Here is a 15,312-nt window from a genome sequence, read left to right on the forward strand (position 1 = left end):
GAAGATTTAACAAAGATAACTTGACAATTTTCTCATTTTTCCCCAGACTACTCCTCCTCCCTGTTATACTCTATAAATACTTATTCTACACATGCAGATTCTTTGACTAGGTGGGTGCGGCAGCTTGACCAGGGACGTGAGCATTAGGATTCCTAAGTGCATGTGAACATGGATTGCTAAAAGTCATCTAAACTTTAAGTGACAATTTTCCCACACCACTTGATAGTTCCTATGCTTGCAAAAACTGTAAACAAAATGATAAGAACTTAGTTTTTTTTTTTTTTTTTTTTGCTTACTTACACCATTCAAAAGGGACTTGCAATCTGGTGTTAAGAATAGAAACTCCTCTTTGGAGCAATTAGTTTGCACAATTGAGTAGGTAACTTCAAAGTTCCATCCAGCTACCACCTGAAACGAATTTGCATTGATTATTTAAAGGGCAGTTTAAACATTATTCACAGAAATATGTAAATGTTCTCAGGCATTTAGAACACTGTAGGGCATGTAAGTGCCCAAGAAATAAAAACTTTTATTATTACTAAGCAAAAATATTAGTAAATAAATACTGTGTACCTTGAGACTCTCACACTTCCTATACAACACATACACACACACACCTCTATCCAGCTAAAAATAAAAAGCAATATATAGATATAGTTACTCTATGTCTCTTTATGTAAGATCTAACAATAATTTCCTCTGTCCATCTGCAGAAAGAAAATGTTTTGGTGAACTTCATGAAATAATAATGCTCTTCTAGATAAGTAAAGAAAACTTTGGAGGGGAGTGGCCTTTGCTGGTGGGTCCTCGGGCTCCCACATAATCAGGTAGTAAAATCTTTCCTGCTTTATTCCAGGTCAGTTCCACTCCGATAGCTATATATGCGTGTAATTGAGTAAAACATGCATCTTACGGGAAGGCAAATTGTAAAGTCTATTAAATGAAAGGAATGTTACTGACCAAAGTGAATCACTCATAGTATGAGGCTGAATTACAAGGGATCTAGTCAACTATCAGGAAAGGCGAGATGAAATGAATCAATAAAAAGAGCAAATTTCTAGGTATTCACCTTTTTCTTTTCCCTGATGATATGGAAATTATAACTTAGCGGTTGCCGAGAAAGCCATGCCAACCATCTTAGACTCCATTTAATATTTTGGAGCTATGTTTAACCCATGATAGCTAGCAGATGGTACAGTTTTCTTAAAGTCAAGTCCACTGTGACTTCCATTTCACTGTCTCTGGGAAGAACATGTAATGATGCCTACTCACTTGTAAAAAACAGACTTCAAGGGAAGGGGTCTGATTGGCCACTTTTTCCCTCTTTACTTACTGCACTGTTTAGCTCACTGGGAGCCCTTCTAAAGAGAAAGCACTTTGCATCATGTGCTGGTCACATGGAAACCCAGAACACCTCACCACCAGCCATGTGATCAGACACATTCCTTTGACCAATGCTTATTTTAGGTAATGAAGCCCTCCCTAAACATAAAGACCCAACGCATGTTAACAGTGCTATGTGACATGAAAATTTAAAGAACGAACCTGTCTTTGGGCCCGTTTTACTTCACTAAGAACAAAGAGGTGGGAATTACTAGACTTGTTATTGAAATGTTGAATGCTGTGTCTCAGGATGGGCTCCAGGTCGGGGCTGTCTGTTGATATGGGATGTACACAGCCAAGGCAGTCATACCGGGCTGTCACCACAGGGCCCTCGGCTTAACAAAAGCAGACAAAAAGGCAACATTGATGATCAAAATCAGCATTTAGATACACTATCCTAAGCAAAGATAATTTATTTATTTTTTGAGACAGAGTCTCATCTTTGTCGCCCTCGGTAGAGTGCCATGGCATCATAGCTCACAGCAACCTCAAACTCTTGGGCTCAAGTGATCCTCTTGCCTCAGCCTCCCAAGTAGCTGGGACTACAGACGCCTACCACAATGCCCAGCTATTTTTTTTTTTCTATTTTTAGTAGAGATGAGGTCTTGCTCTTGCTCAGGCTGGTCTTGAATTCTTAAGCTTGGGCAATCCACCCTCCTCAGCCTCCCAGAGTGCTAGGATTACAGGCATGAGCCATTGTGCCTGGTCAACAAAGATAGTCTAGAAGGTCCTGATAAATTTTCCGGTAAATCCTAGTAGGCAGAGGAAAAAAGAAGACAGAAAACTGCTTTTTAGTTAGAGGAAAAAAGTCCTATCTTTCACTCAGGAACGTCGTATACTCACCATATCCCGCATAATTATTTTAAAATAATTTAAATTTTAAATTATAGAAGTATTATATGAATGCATCCTTTTATTAGAGTACGACCCTGTCCTACCCCTAAAAAATAAAACAGCAAAATAAAACAAAACACTCCTTGAAGCCCAACTCAGGGTTTAATATATTTTGTGCCAATTCAATCCAACAAATCTGTATTTTGCATTTGCTGTAATGTGCTAGGTGCTGAGTGAGACCACATGCATTGATGGTTAGGGATGTCACTGTCGGGAAGAAAGCTGTGATTCAGAAAGAGCTTTAAAAGGCAGAAGCCCAGAGTGAGCTCTGGAGAGACTTTTCTAAGGAAAAGCCGAAGATGTCTGAGTGAAGAGGGATGAAGAGCCCTCAGCCCAGCAACAGGAGGGTGAGAGGAGAAGGGTAACAGGCTCCTGAGAAAGCAGGATGGGCCATGGCCAGTGGTGTGGAGTATGGCGGGTACACAGAGAGGGGTACATTGGGACGTGAACAGTCAGCAGACAGAATCCTGTGCCACTGAGCCTACGCCTCACTATCCAGGCCAGGGGTTACTTGCTGTATAGGTCATGGCTGTTCGGTGAATGATGAAAACTATGGCCCCTTCTTCATAACAGTCTTCACATAATTTCAGGGTGTTATGGAACCTCTGAAGTAAATTAAGATGGTCTGCTAGAAGAATGGGGAACCACTGAAGAATTTCTTTTCTTTATTTTTTTTCTTTTTGATATAGAGTCTCACTATGTCACCCTCAGTAGAGTGCCATGGCCTCACAGCTCACAGCAACCTCAAATTCTTGTGTTTAAGTGATTCTTTTGCCTCAGCCTCCCAAGTAGCTGGACTACAGAGGCCCACCACAATGCTCGGTTAATTTTTTTTGTTACAGTTGTCATTGTTGTTTAGCTGGCCTGGGCTGGGCTCGAACCCACCATCCTTGGTGCATGTGGCTGGTGCTATAACCACTGTACTATGGGCACTAAGCCAACTAAAGAATTTCTAATAAAGCAATGTAAAATATTTAAAAGGGAGTTTGTATTAAATTACCAGGTAATGTACATTACAGCTAGCCCTACCCTACGAAAGGCAGCAGAGGAATGAGTGTTGCACCTGCCCACGCACCTTGGAGGCCTTGGCTTATTCACCCAAGGGGCTGGGCTCTCACTGTCTCCCTCTATGGGATCCAAACACAATCAGGAGGCCACCAGTGTTGGACAAGGCTATTGCTCAGTTCTTAGTAGGTCAACTACACTGACAACTATTTCTTCTATTTCTCTCCATAAATATGCATGTCAGAAAAAAAAATATTGGGTGAATAAGGCTAGCTTTCCCTTTCCCCCTTTATAGAAGTTATATTGATCAGGGTAATGGGCAGAGCTAAAAAATTATAGGAATTCCAAATAGAAGATGAGAGAATTATTGCTAATTACTGAACAAGAAAGATGGACACAGGAGATAAAGGGGAGATAGAGAGAGGACTGAGGCTGGTTTGCATAATCACAAGGGCCAGCTTTTATTCATAAGACTGACTAGGGGTAAGAAAGGGAAAGATGGCTTTTTGAAGGTGAGAGGAGTAGGAAAAGATATACACTCAGTTTTTCTGAGCGACAGAATTAGTTGTGATTTCTATTCTGTTTTGAACTTTTTTCTTTGAACACAACTTTGTGTGAGAACCAGAACCCCCAAGGATATAATTTTTGTGGGTTCCATGTGGATGACTAAGGCTGGTATAATTACCACCAATAGTGAGCTGTAGTGAAGCTGAAGATATTGTTCCAGGACCCTCACATGTAAAGCTCTACCTTGCAGAAAAGCTCTACCTTACAGAAGGTGATTCCAGGAAGGCTTTCATCATTTACATCACTTGGATATGTCCTTTCTTCTGTACTTAGAACCTCTGCCACATTAGAGAAAAAGGTAATAGTGGCCTTATCTATTGATAAGTTTCTCCATAATTATATTCTTAAGGAATTTCATTTATTTAGAGTCTACTCTACCAACTCTACTAGCTGGGGATTTTGGCCAAGTTACTGTGATAGGCTTCAGTTTCCTGATCTGTGAAATGAGATAGATATTAATGCCTACCTCACTGAGTTGTGAAGCCTACAAATACTGATGAGAGAAATTGAAAAAGAAACAAATGGACAGACCTTGCATACTCATGAATTGGAAAAACTAATATCATTAAAATGACCATATTGCCCAAAGCAATATACAGATTCAATGTAATCCCTATCAAAATACTATGTCATTTTTTACAGAAATAGGGAAAAAATCTTAAATTTATACAGTGCCAAAAAAAAAAACCAGAATAAAACAATCCTGAACATAAAGAACAAAGCTGGAGGCATCACAATACCTGACTTTAAAATATATTACAGAGCTACAATAACCAGAACAGCATGGTATTGTCATAAGAATAGACACATAGACAAATGGAACAGAATCGAGCAACCAGAAATAAGTCCACATATTTACAGCCAACTGATTTCCCACAAAGGTGCCAAGAACATGGTGCCAAGAACAATGAAGAAAAGACATCACTTCGATAAATGGTGCTGTGAAAATTGGATATCCATATGCAATAGCATGAAATTGAACCCCTATCTCTTACCATTTACAAAAATCAAGTCAAGATGGATTAAAGACTTAAACATAAGATCAAGCACTATAAAATTACTAGAAGAAAATGTAGGGGAGACATTTCAGGACATTGTTCCTAAGCAAATGTTTTATGTCTAGGACCTCAATCACAGATAAGTAAGGAAAGATAGACAAACAGGATTGTATAAAACTAAAAAGCTTCTGCAGAGCAAAAGAAATAATCAACACAGTGAAGAGACCACCTATTGAATGTTAGTAAATATTTGCAAGCTATTCATCTGATGAGGGACTAACATCTAGAATATACAAGGAACTCAAAGAACTTAACAATAAAAAATCAAATTCTTGAAGTGGACAAAGGATCTGCGCAGACATTTCTGAAAAGAAAACTTACAAATGTGCAACAGGTGAGAAAAAGCTCAACTTCACTAAGCATCAGGGAAATGCAAAGCAAAACCACAATGAGGAACATCATCTTATCCCCATTAGAATGGGTATCATGAAAAAGAAAAGAAAAAAGACAGATGCTGGTGAGGATGTGGAGAAAAGGGAATGTTGGTCTGAATGTAAACTGGTACAACCAGTGTAGAAAACAGAATGGAGAGTTCTCAAAAAACTGAAACTAGAATACCATATGAACAAGTAATCCCACTCCTGGATATTTATCCAAAGGAAAAGGAAACTATATATATTCACAATAGCAAAGATATGGAGTCAACCTAAGTGCCCATCAAGGGAAGCGTGGATAAAGAAAATGTGCCACATATACACAATGGAATACTACTCATTCATAAAAAAATGAAATCATGCAATTTGTAGGAACATAGATGGAACTGGAAGTCATGTTAAGTGAAATAATCCAGGCACAGAAAGAAAAAGTTTGAATGCTCTCACTCATATGCAGGGAGCTAAAAACACTTAATCACTGGAGACTGAGATAGTTAGATATGAATGATAGATCCCAGAGGCTAGACGGGATGGGAGGGTCAGAGGACGAAATGAAGAGAGGTTGGTGAATGGGTACAAACTTACAGTTAAATAGAAGAAATTCTAATGTTCAATAGCAGGTGAGGGTGACGATAGTTAGTAACAATATGTTTTATATTTCAAAGTATGTATAAGGGAGAACTGGAGTGACACACAGAAATGGTGATGGATATCTCAAATACTCTGGCTTGACCATTACACATTCTATGCATGTACCTCATAACTATTTAAAATATTGTGTATCAATAAAAGAAAAATAAAAAAGAAAAAATAAGTTAATACATGTCAAGTACCTAGAACCGTGGCTAACACATATAATCAATAAATGTTAGCTGTTATTTTTATCCTGATTGCCATTATGCTGACTGCCAGGCATCATACCTTCAGCTGTACCATCTCACGTCAGTTTCAGAACAATCCTGTGGAGTGGGAAGTACTGTTATCTCCCCTTTTCTAGATAAGCTGTGAAAGACTCCAGGCCTAGTCTGACCTCAAATCCTACACTTTCCTCACTCTGGGTTGTGCCTTTTATTGAAGGCAGGTCTGTGTCTTCTCATTCTTTTGCAGACACTTGAAGAAGAGTTGGATAGTCCTGAGTGGATGATTGTCACAAGTCTGGTCCAGCATCAGGCCCTGCCACCCCACCCCACGCATGAGCCTCTGCTATCTAACGCTGCAGGTAGCGTTGCTATGCCACCCTCTGGGCATATGCCCCCAGATATATCAGCTGGTCCAGCTGGTCCAGCATCAGGCCCTGCCACCCCACCCCACGCATGAGCCTCTGCTATCTAACGCTGCAGGTAGCGTTGCTATGCACCCTCTGGGCATATGCCCCCAGATATATCAGCTACCTGGAGTAATCTTGCAGGTCTGGCTAGCCACGGAGAACTTTTTATTCCCCCTCACCCCCACGGTCGCTGTGCATTCTCCTGTAGCCTAAAAAGAAAAGAAAGAGACCAGTTATCCTAATCTTTCAGCTGGAAAAGTCCACCTGGTACTGTGCTAAATGTAATGTTCCTTCAAAAAGAAACAAAATTTGTGAAGATTTTATCCAGAAGAGCTTTGAGACACGAGAATGAATGTTTTCATGGCCTAACGATTATTTTTTAAAGCCACTGATACATAGGAGACAATCAGGGGAATGACAGTATAAATGGTGGTTTACAAGCTGGAGTCCTTATTCCAAGCTCTGGAGACACTCTTTCTCACGGAGATGTGTGCAGTGCCTTGGAACCTGCCTGCTGTGTTCTCCTCTTGATTTACTCCCGATTTCAGTGGATTACTACTATTCACATAAACTTCAGTTTAACTTACTAAAAAGAGCAAGGAACTCGGTGTCAAAGCATCGACCGGTTCCAGCTCTGCCACTTGCTAGCTGCTGCCTCCGTCAAGTCCTTTGCATCTCAGAGTCTCAGTTTACCTGTCTTAGGAGGCAGCCTCATCTATCTCATAGGGCTGCTGTGAAGAGTAAGCGGGCAAACATACATAAAGGGCTTACTGGAGGCCCGTGTGCAGTAGGCACTTACTAGGCTGCTGTTTAACTGTTATTGCTGAACAGCAGCATTTCCTGTTCTGTTTAGTCTTGTCATTGTTCAGCCATATCTGCCGGACTTCTCTGAAGTGACAGACACTATTCTCTCAGGATAAAGCATATTTCCCTTCTTCCCCATGGCCCTGAGAGGCAGGCAGCACAGGGCTCGGCAGCTAATCAGCCCCATCTTACGGATGGGATCACTGAGAAGCAGAACCAGCCCTACAGTCCTGGCCCCCGACTCAGAGTCCGCTGCTCTCCAGTAAGTGCAGATGCCCAGGGCTCATCTTTTATGTTCTGACATAAAGAAGTGGATCCATGGGCTGTGAAAAGAGAGGTGTGCTCCCGAGGCAGATACCTTTCACTATCTTCCTAAATTAAGGCAAAACCACCAGCTGTAGTGTGCCAGGCATATATGCTATGGCTTTGGTTAAGACAGCCATTGTTACTAACAGGGTCATTTGCATAATTTTTCCCATTTAATTCTCCAACAAACTGATGAGGTCAATATAGTCTCCCTTTTACAGAGGAGAGCACCAGTTCAGAGAGATCAAGCAGCATGCCTACTATCCCACAGCTAATTCAAGGCATAGTCAAGATGTGCACTCTGACCCGTGCCAGTGACAAACTGGTGCTCACTCCTCCCCAGCCCTTCAGCTTGGGCTGAATGTGGATCTGTTATCGCTAAGGGACTTGACCCACATGACCTGGTTGATCACTAGACTCCTTTTTTTGAGAGAGGGCTTTCTCCGCACTTAACTGCTAGCCTCTCTGTAATTTTTCTGTCTGTGCAAGAGCATGGATATCAAGCATTGGACTTCTCTACACATCTGAGGGTTTATGTGTACCCCTCATAGACAGCTTCTCTAATAGGCATCCCTGCACAAGTGGAAAAAAATCTGGCAGGCCTGATGGAGAACACTGGAGGCCTGGAAACTGTCAACACACTTACAGCTTCTGTAGCGTTCTTGTAGTCACAGTCCTGCCAGGTTTTGCCACTTTGCACAGGACAGTCACCCTCCTTGATTTGGTACTTAATGGTATAAAATATGTCGGGATTAACCTGAAGAAAACAACCAAAGACATTATGCTTTATCTGACTGATCCAAATAATTTGAATGGGTTCCAGCATGGTTATGAGTATTATTCTTGATTTGCTTTAACAAGAACACAGAATTCATTAAAAATATAAATGTTTATGTTTTTAGAACTATTATAAAATTTACTTTGAAGAGTGGTCATAATATACTTGCAATGTATTTTTTAAAGGTTACAAAACAGTACCCATATTATTAGCTTTTTTTGGTAAAAACTGACTTTTATATATATATATATATATATTTGGCCAGGGCTAGGTTTGAACCCACCACCTCTGGCATATGGGGTCGTCACCCTACCCCGCTGAGCCACAGGCACCACCCAAAAACTGACTTATATTTATATACACATCTTTGAAAAGTCTGAAAGGATATGCAGCAAGCTGTGAAAATGTCACTCAGTAGGGGGACTACAATTATTTTATTTATTTATTTTTTTGAGACAGAGTCTCACTATGTCACCCTCGGTAGACTACCATGGCGTCACAGCTCACGGCAACATCACACTCTTGGGCTTAAGTGATCTCTTGCCTCAGCCTCCCAAGTAGCTGGGACTACAGGTGCTCGCCACAGTGCCTGGCTGATTTTTGGTTGTAGTTGTCACTGTTGTTTGGCAGGCCCAGGCTGGGTTCGAACCCACCAGCTCCAGTGTATATGGCTGGTGCCCTAGCCGCTGAGTCACAGGTGCCAAGCCAGGGACTATAATTATCTTTAACTTTCTTCTTTAAGCAAACATTTCTAAATGGTCTCCCCCACCCCATGAATATATATTACTTTTACAACTAGAAAAAAACAAATAAGAGTATTTTATTTAAAAAAATATGTTGAGAGGGAAGGGGAGTTTGGAGGGAGGGAGGGCATTTGGGGGGACCTCAGCTAATGTGCATGATGCCATGGTACATTTCAAAACTATTAAGAGATGAGTATAATTGTGATGACTGTGTTACTTAGTTCAATGTAAGCATTTCACATTGTATATCAAAGCAGTACCCCGAACTCCATAAATGCATCAATGTACAAAGTTATGATTTAATTAAAAAATAAAAAATAATAAACAATTCAACAAAAGAGAGAGAAATATGTTAACAGTTAAATCTGTACGGTGGAATTAACTATGGGTAATTTTAGTACTTTCCTTTGCTTTGTTTCCTAATTTGTATTTCTTTTCTCTTTTTAAGCAGTATTACGGATATATGATTTACATGCCGTAGAATTCACTCACTTAAAGTGTACAAGTCAATGTTTCTTCGTATATTTACAACCCCACCCACACTATATTTTAGACTACTTTGTTACCCCCAGGAGAAGCCTTGGGTCCACTAGCAGTTTTTGCCCATTCCTCTTTGCATCCAGTCCCTGGCAAATGGTAATCTACTTTCTTTTTTATTTTTTTTTCAGTAATCTACTTTCAATCTCTTTATATTTGCCTATTCTAAACATTTCATTTCACTGGGGTTGTACATCTGGTCTCTGTGTCCAACTTCTTTCACTTTGCATGAAATGTCCAAGGTTTAGCCATGTTGTAAGATGTATCAGTACTGTATTCTTTTTAAGGATGATTTAATTTTTCTAAGCTATCATAAGCTTATGACTTTTTCTTTAAAGTGCAAACATGCTGAACTAGATAGCTGAACGTGCACGTGAAAGATGCACAGGCCTGGCATGTCAGAGCAGTAAATGACCTGGGAGGTGATATCGTCCAGGCCCTCCCTTTGCAGCTGAGAGCAGGGAGGCCTGGAGACGTCAGAGCCTCACCATCCCAGGCCCCCAGTCTCCTGCGGCCCAGGGCAGTGCTCTCTCAGAGCCTGCTTAGGTGGTGTTATTTGTACCAGGGAGATGACAGAGTCTAACAAGATACTCTCCAAGCTTCCTTCTGTTTTGATAATGTGGGCCTGTGAAGCAGGAGGCAGCAGAAGCTTTGCCCATGTAGCAAAGATAACACAGATAACTGTGGAGATTATAGAACAAAGCCACACTTTCCCCGGGTCCACCAGTGAAGATACCACCAACAAACCCTAACTTCAGAGCACCAGGGAGCAGAATTGCTCAGAAGACTATACTAGACTGTGAAATAAAATGGCTCAATTTTACTTTCAGGAGAAAAAAAATCAAGCCCACTGTGGCTACATTTCTTTATCTTCATGATGTGATATGGTTGTTTTCTTTTTTTCTTCAGTGAAGTAAACCAATTGCTCAACTATTCCAGAGATATACAGTCTTTTATAGTGGAATTAATTTAAACATACTCTGGAAAGATTAGTACTTCTTTGAATCATGCGTCCTGCCAGGATTTTTCTCCTACCCGAGTACATCAACGCAGTGATGCTGTCAACGGAAACACTGGTGCATTCAGCTACACAGGCTTCACCACAGTTTTCACCCAGGGTGGTAGAATCATGCTCATCTCATTCCCAACTCCTCTTAAACATACCCCATGAAGTACCCCACCCACTGAAGTGTGGGAGGTCTTTATATTTTAATCTAAGGCCGGAGACCCAGTGAATCCTCCTGTACAGTCACACTGAGCTCTTAGTTTCTCCCACTGGGTGGTCCCTTTCAATTTCTCCATCTACCTCTGCGAGAATGCTCTTCTGATCACCCAGGAAGCCAACCAGGGTGGCTCAAGATATAGTCATACCCTGCCCTCCACCCCCAGGCTAGAGAGTGTTGACCTTTTCAAAGATCCGTAAGCTTCTACACTTGATCTACTGTTCCTTGATGCTGTGTGTGTGCACGTGTGTGAGCGGCCTGGGCTCCCAGTGATAGCACAGTGATAGACTCCAAGGTTAAACACAGCTCACTCACCACCTTCGTGCCCCCGGTTATGCGGTACAGTACAAACTGGTTGCCACTTTCATTTTGACCGTTGTATTTCTTCAGAGCCACATCCACAGCCTTAAATAATTCTTCATCATTGCAGTCAACTTCCTTAGCGAGCGATTCTTGGGTTAAACTTGCTAGCAGCCTGGAGCAGAGGAAAAGGATGGCAATTAGTTTCATGATTTAACAGACTCCCCCTCGGAGCTGAGGGATGGGTTCACCATGAATCAGGAGCCCACTTGGAAGCTGGTTTTAACAATCTCCTCCAGACTCTTGTATCCTCTGTCCTGTTCTTTCTCTCCACAGCACTCCAGCCCTGGCTGGATTCCACTCTTTGCCCTATTCCAAAAGGACAAAGTCTCCCCTGGGTTATCCAAGGAGATTTAAGGTTAGAACATTGCAACACTGGGGTTGTTAACCTGCTCATTTGCATTTGAAAAGCACATGGGAGGGCAGAGCACATTTCCAGGTGATTGCACAACTTGGTACAGCAAATCAGGGCAGACTCTAAATGAAGGAGCAAAAAAAATTCACTAACTAATTTTATTATTCCATGTGACTTTCCCGAAACTATTTACCAAGGTCACCGCATGTGTAAACAATGCAACAGTGACCACAATGTACAGGCACCTTCACTTATAATTTGTTTATGGCATATCTACTTGTAGAGAAAAAGGTTGCTGTCAATTAAGACGCATGCCTGAGAAGCTCATACCCAGGGGCATGGAATACGTCTGGAATCCCACCTAGAACTCTGCGCAGAATATGGGCATCCTATCAGGTCTATATGCAAACCAGCATCTTTCTGCTCAATTGCAGTAGTTCTAAAAAGGAAAATGCTCCCCAGGGTAGAGGAGGCAGAGGAAAAGGAATGAGGAGATAGGTTGGCTGGATGCGGTGGCTCATGCCAGTAATCCTAGCACTCTGGGAGACTGAGGCAGGTGGAGATTGCCTGAGCTCATGCATTAGAGACCAGCCTGAACAAGAGTGAGAACCCATCACTAAAAAATAGCCAGGTGTTGTGGCAGATACCTGTAGACCCAGGTACTTGGGAGGCTGAGGCAAGAGGATCACTTGACCTAAGAGTTTGGGTTGCTGTGAGCTATGATGCTAGGACACTCTACCAAGGGTGACAAAGTGAAACTGTCTCAAAACACACACACACACACACACACACACACACACACACAAAAAGAAAAAGAAAAGAGGAGATGGGTTGAAGGAAGCTCTGTATTCTCTATCCTGGCTACTTATTTCTTCTTTGGTGACCTTGGGGTTCAGAAAATGATAGTCAAAGTATGGCTAGAACATCTAGACCAGTGGGCTTAGAGTTATTCCAGTACTTCCTGGAGAGGATTGAATGGTCAAATGCTTTCACAAGTAAGACTAAATAGATAGTTGCAGACTCCCAAGGAAGGCCAAGAAAGCAGCAGGTGATGCGCATGTACAGCCCAGATCTTTCTGTTTTAACAAAAGCCATATCTTCATTTCTTTTGTGACATAGTCTCAAGCTATTGCCCTGGGTAGAGTGCTGTGGCATCACAGCTCACAGCAACCTCCAACTCTTGGGCTTAAGCAATTCTCTTGCCTCAGCCTCCTAAGTAGCTGAGACTATGGACACTCACCACAATGCCCGGCTATTTTTTTGTTGCAGTTGTTTAGCTGGCCCCGCTGGGTCCAGACCTGCCACCCTCAGTGTATGTGGCTGGCACCTTAACCACTGTGCTACGGATGCCGAGCCGGTGCATGTTTATTTCTTTCTTCCTGTCTGTCTCCACATCTTTGCCATACTTTAATGACGTTTGACCTATTCATTTGACTAAATAGCTTCAGTTATTTCCAGATTTTCTTTTTATCCTCCTCCTCCTCCTTCTTCTTTTTTTTTTTTTTTTTTTTTTTGAGAAAATGTCTCACTTTGCTGCTCTTGGTAGAGTAGAGTGCTGTGGCACAATAGCTCACAGCAACCTCAAACTCCTGGGCTCAAACAGTTCTGTTACCTCAGCCAAGCAGCTGGGATGACAGGCGCCTACCACAATGCCCAGCTATTTCCTCCCCCCAACCCCTTCACCCCACCTCCCAGATGAGGTCTTGCTCTAGCTCAGGCTGGTCTCAAACCCGTGAGCTCAGACAATCACCTGCCTTGGCCTCCCAAGTGCAGATTTTCCTTCTAAGTGGTCACGTTGTTTCTTCCGGCCACAATCTTTAACAGTTGTGAAACAATGGGCAAGGGAGGTTGGGCACAAGAGAAAAGACACTACCCCTGACCAGCTGTCCCTGCACTGGATGGTGGTGATGATTTGGGTGGAGGTGTTGAAGGCGCATGGCCAGAATTGCAAGTGAGGACGGACACATCACGGCCTCCAGTCCCTACTTGCCATTTCATCCCAGCACCCAGTTTGATTTCTGAACTCGGATTTCGGCCTCCATTTCAATTTGCTGAAACTGATAACGCACCTTCTTCTCTTACAACCCAGCTGCCTCTCCCATCTTCCCTCCTCTTTGTCAGGGGCACCATTAATTACTTATTGCTTAAGATTCTTCTTGACACTGCAGACCAGGCGGTGCCTGTGGCTCAAAGGAGTGGGGTGCCGGCCCCATATGCCGGAGGTGACAGGTTCAAACCCAGCCCCCACTAAAAAGTGCAAAAAAACAAAACAAAAAAACTGCAGACCATCTTTGTTTCTTCTTCCCCTGCCTTTGCTATCCGCTGAGCAGGCCCCGAGCAGTGTGGCTTTGCGATCTCCCTCATGCCTCCTCCTCATTCTCACTGGTCTCATCTCAGGGCCTGGTCTGGCCCTCATTTCCTCATCTGAATACACAAAGGGGCCTCCTAGCCCATGTTCCTGTCACCTGCCTGCTGCCAAGCACAGCATGGGGGAGTATGCCCACCCACCCACTGTCCATGCCACCACTCAGAGGAGGCACTGCGCCAACACACCTATGTCCTGCTCATGTGGTGACAGCCAGGGATGAGACTGATGGTGCCATGCCAAATGCCTGTGCTCCTGTCCTCTGTCACCTGCACTGCCTGCCTCCCTCCTACTGAACCAGGGTCAGGGGCTCTCTTGTCCTCTGTGGTGCTCCACACTCTGCCTCCCTGACTCGGGGTGTCCCATGCATGGGAGTAGGCAAGTTGTTTTGGGGAAAGGGGAGGGAGGCTTTAACTCTGACCCTCAAATCCAGTCCAGTTAAGCACATGGTCTGAGTGAAGGCAGGAGGCTGGCTTGGCTTCAGGATAAGCCCACAGACTCTCTTCCAACCTGATGGTTGCCCCAGAGCCCACCCGGAGCTTCTAGAATCCCCCCTGCTTATGTCCCAGTACTTCCTAACACCCTTCCTCCTGACTCCCTCCCCACCCAGAGGTGCTATGCCTGAGATTCACTTGGAATGCCTTTACTCAGCCCTCTCCATAACTGTTTTTTTTTTTTTTTTTTTTTGAGATAGAGTCTCACTCAGTCGCCCTGGGTAGAGTGCCATGGCGTTGTAGCTCATAGCAACCTCAGACTGTTAGGCTTACGTGATTCTCTTGCCTCAGCAAGTAGCTGGGACTACAGATGCCCACCACAATGCCTGGCTATTTTTTTGGAGGCAGGGTCCCCACTTTCTCAGACTGGTCTTGACCATCTGAATTCAAGCAATCCACCCACCTCGGCCTCTGAGAATGCTGGGATTACAGGCATGAGTCACTATGCCTGGCCATCCTACACTTTCTTAAGGACTGAACCAAAGCTTTCTCCCATCTGATCGTAACAGATCTTGGATTACATTGCTCCAGTGATTTTACTACTCACTTATCTCTGCAATATTGTTGGGGCTCAGAAGATGACCCCCTAATGTACAGGGCCTTGGCCTGCTGAGTGTTGTGAAGTGACGGAAACTGAAGGGGCCTCAGGAACAAGTTGTCTGCCTTTCACTCTCCCCCTTTCTCCTACTCCTTTTCCTCCCCAAGGAAAACCATAGAAACCACAACTTCACTTCCCAGGCTGGTCACAGGCACTAGAATCCCTCTCCTCAAAGCAGCCATAAAACCTAGAAAAAGGACA

At 43.1% G+C, this 15,312-nt stretch overlaps 1 protein-coding gene across 7 annotated transcripts in view; it reads right to left on the reverse strand.

Moving 5' to 3' along the window:
• Positions 1-11,640, reverse strand: part of KNG1 (kininogen 1) — a 25,726-nt gene extending 14,086 nt beyond the window's left edge. For 5 of the 7 annotated variants that reach the window (XR_002774103.1, XR_002774104.1, XM_023514871.1 and 2 more), the window contains exons 1-5: positions 11,255-11,640; positions 8,305-8,415; positions 6,673-6,757; positions 1,546-1,718; positions 301-408 (exon numbers count right to left, since the gene is read on the reverse strand). Coding sequence is in view for 5 of the 7 variants with exons in the window: in XM_023514871.1 (XP_023370639.1) it covers positions 301-408; positions 1,546-1,718; positions 6,673-6,757; positions 8,305-8,415; positions 11,255-11,449 (672 nt within the window). In the remaining 2 variants the exon portion in view is untranslated. The remainder of the gene's footprint in view (positions 1-300; positions 409-1,545; positions 1,719-6,672; positions 6,758-8,304; positions 8,416-11,254) is intronic. The other 2 variants (XM_012806915.2, XM_023514872.1) reach the window with 2 other exon arrangements.
• Between the last annotated feature and the right edge of the window lie 3,672 nt (positions 11,641-15,312).

Source organism: Otolemur garnettii, unplaced genomic scaffold, assembly GCF_000181295.1.
Source record: "Otolemur garnettii isolate 467f Iridium unplaced genomic scaffold, OtoGar3 scaffold00060, whole genome shotgun sequence".
Classification (NCBI taxonomy): Eukaryota; Metazoa; Chordata; class Mammalia; order Primates; family Galagidae; genus Otolemur; species Otolemur garnettii.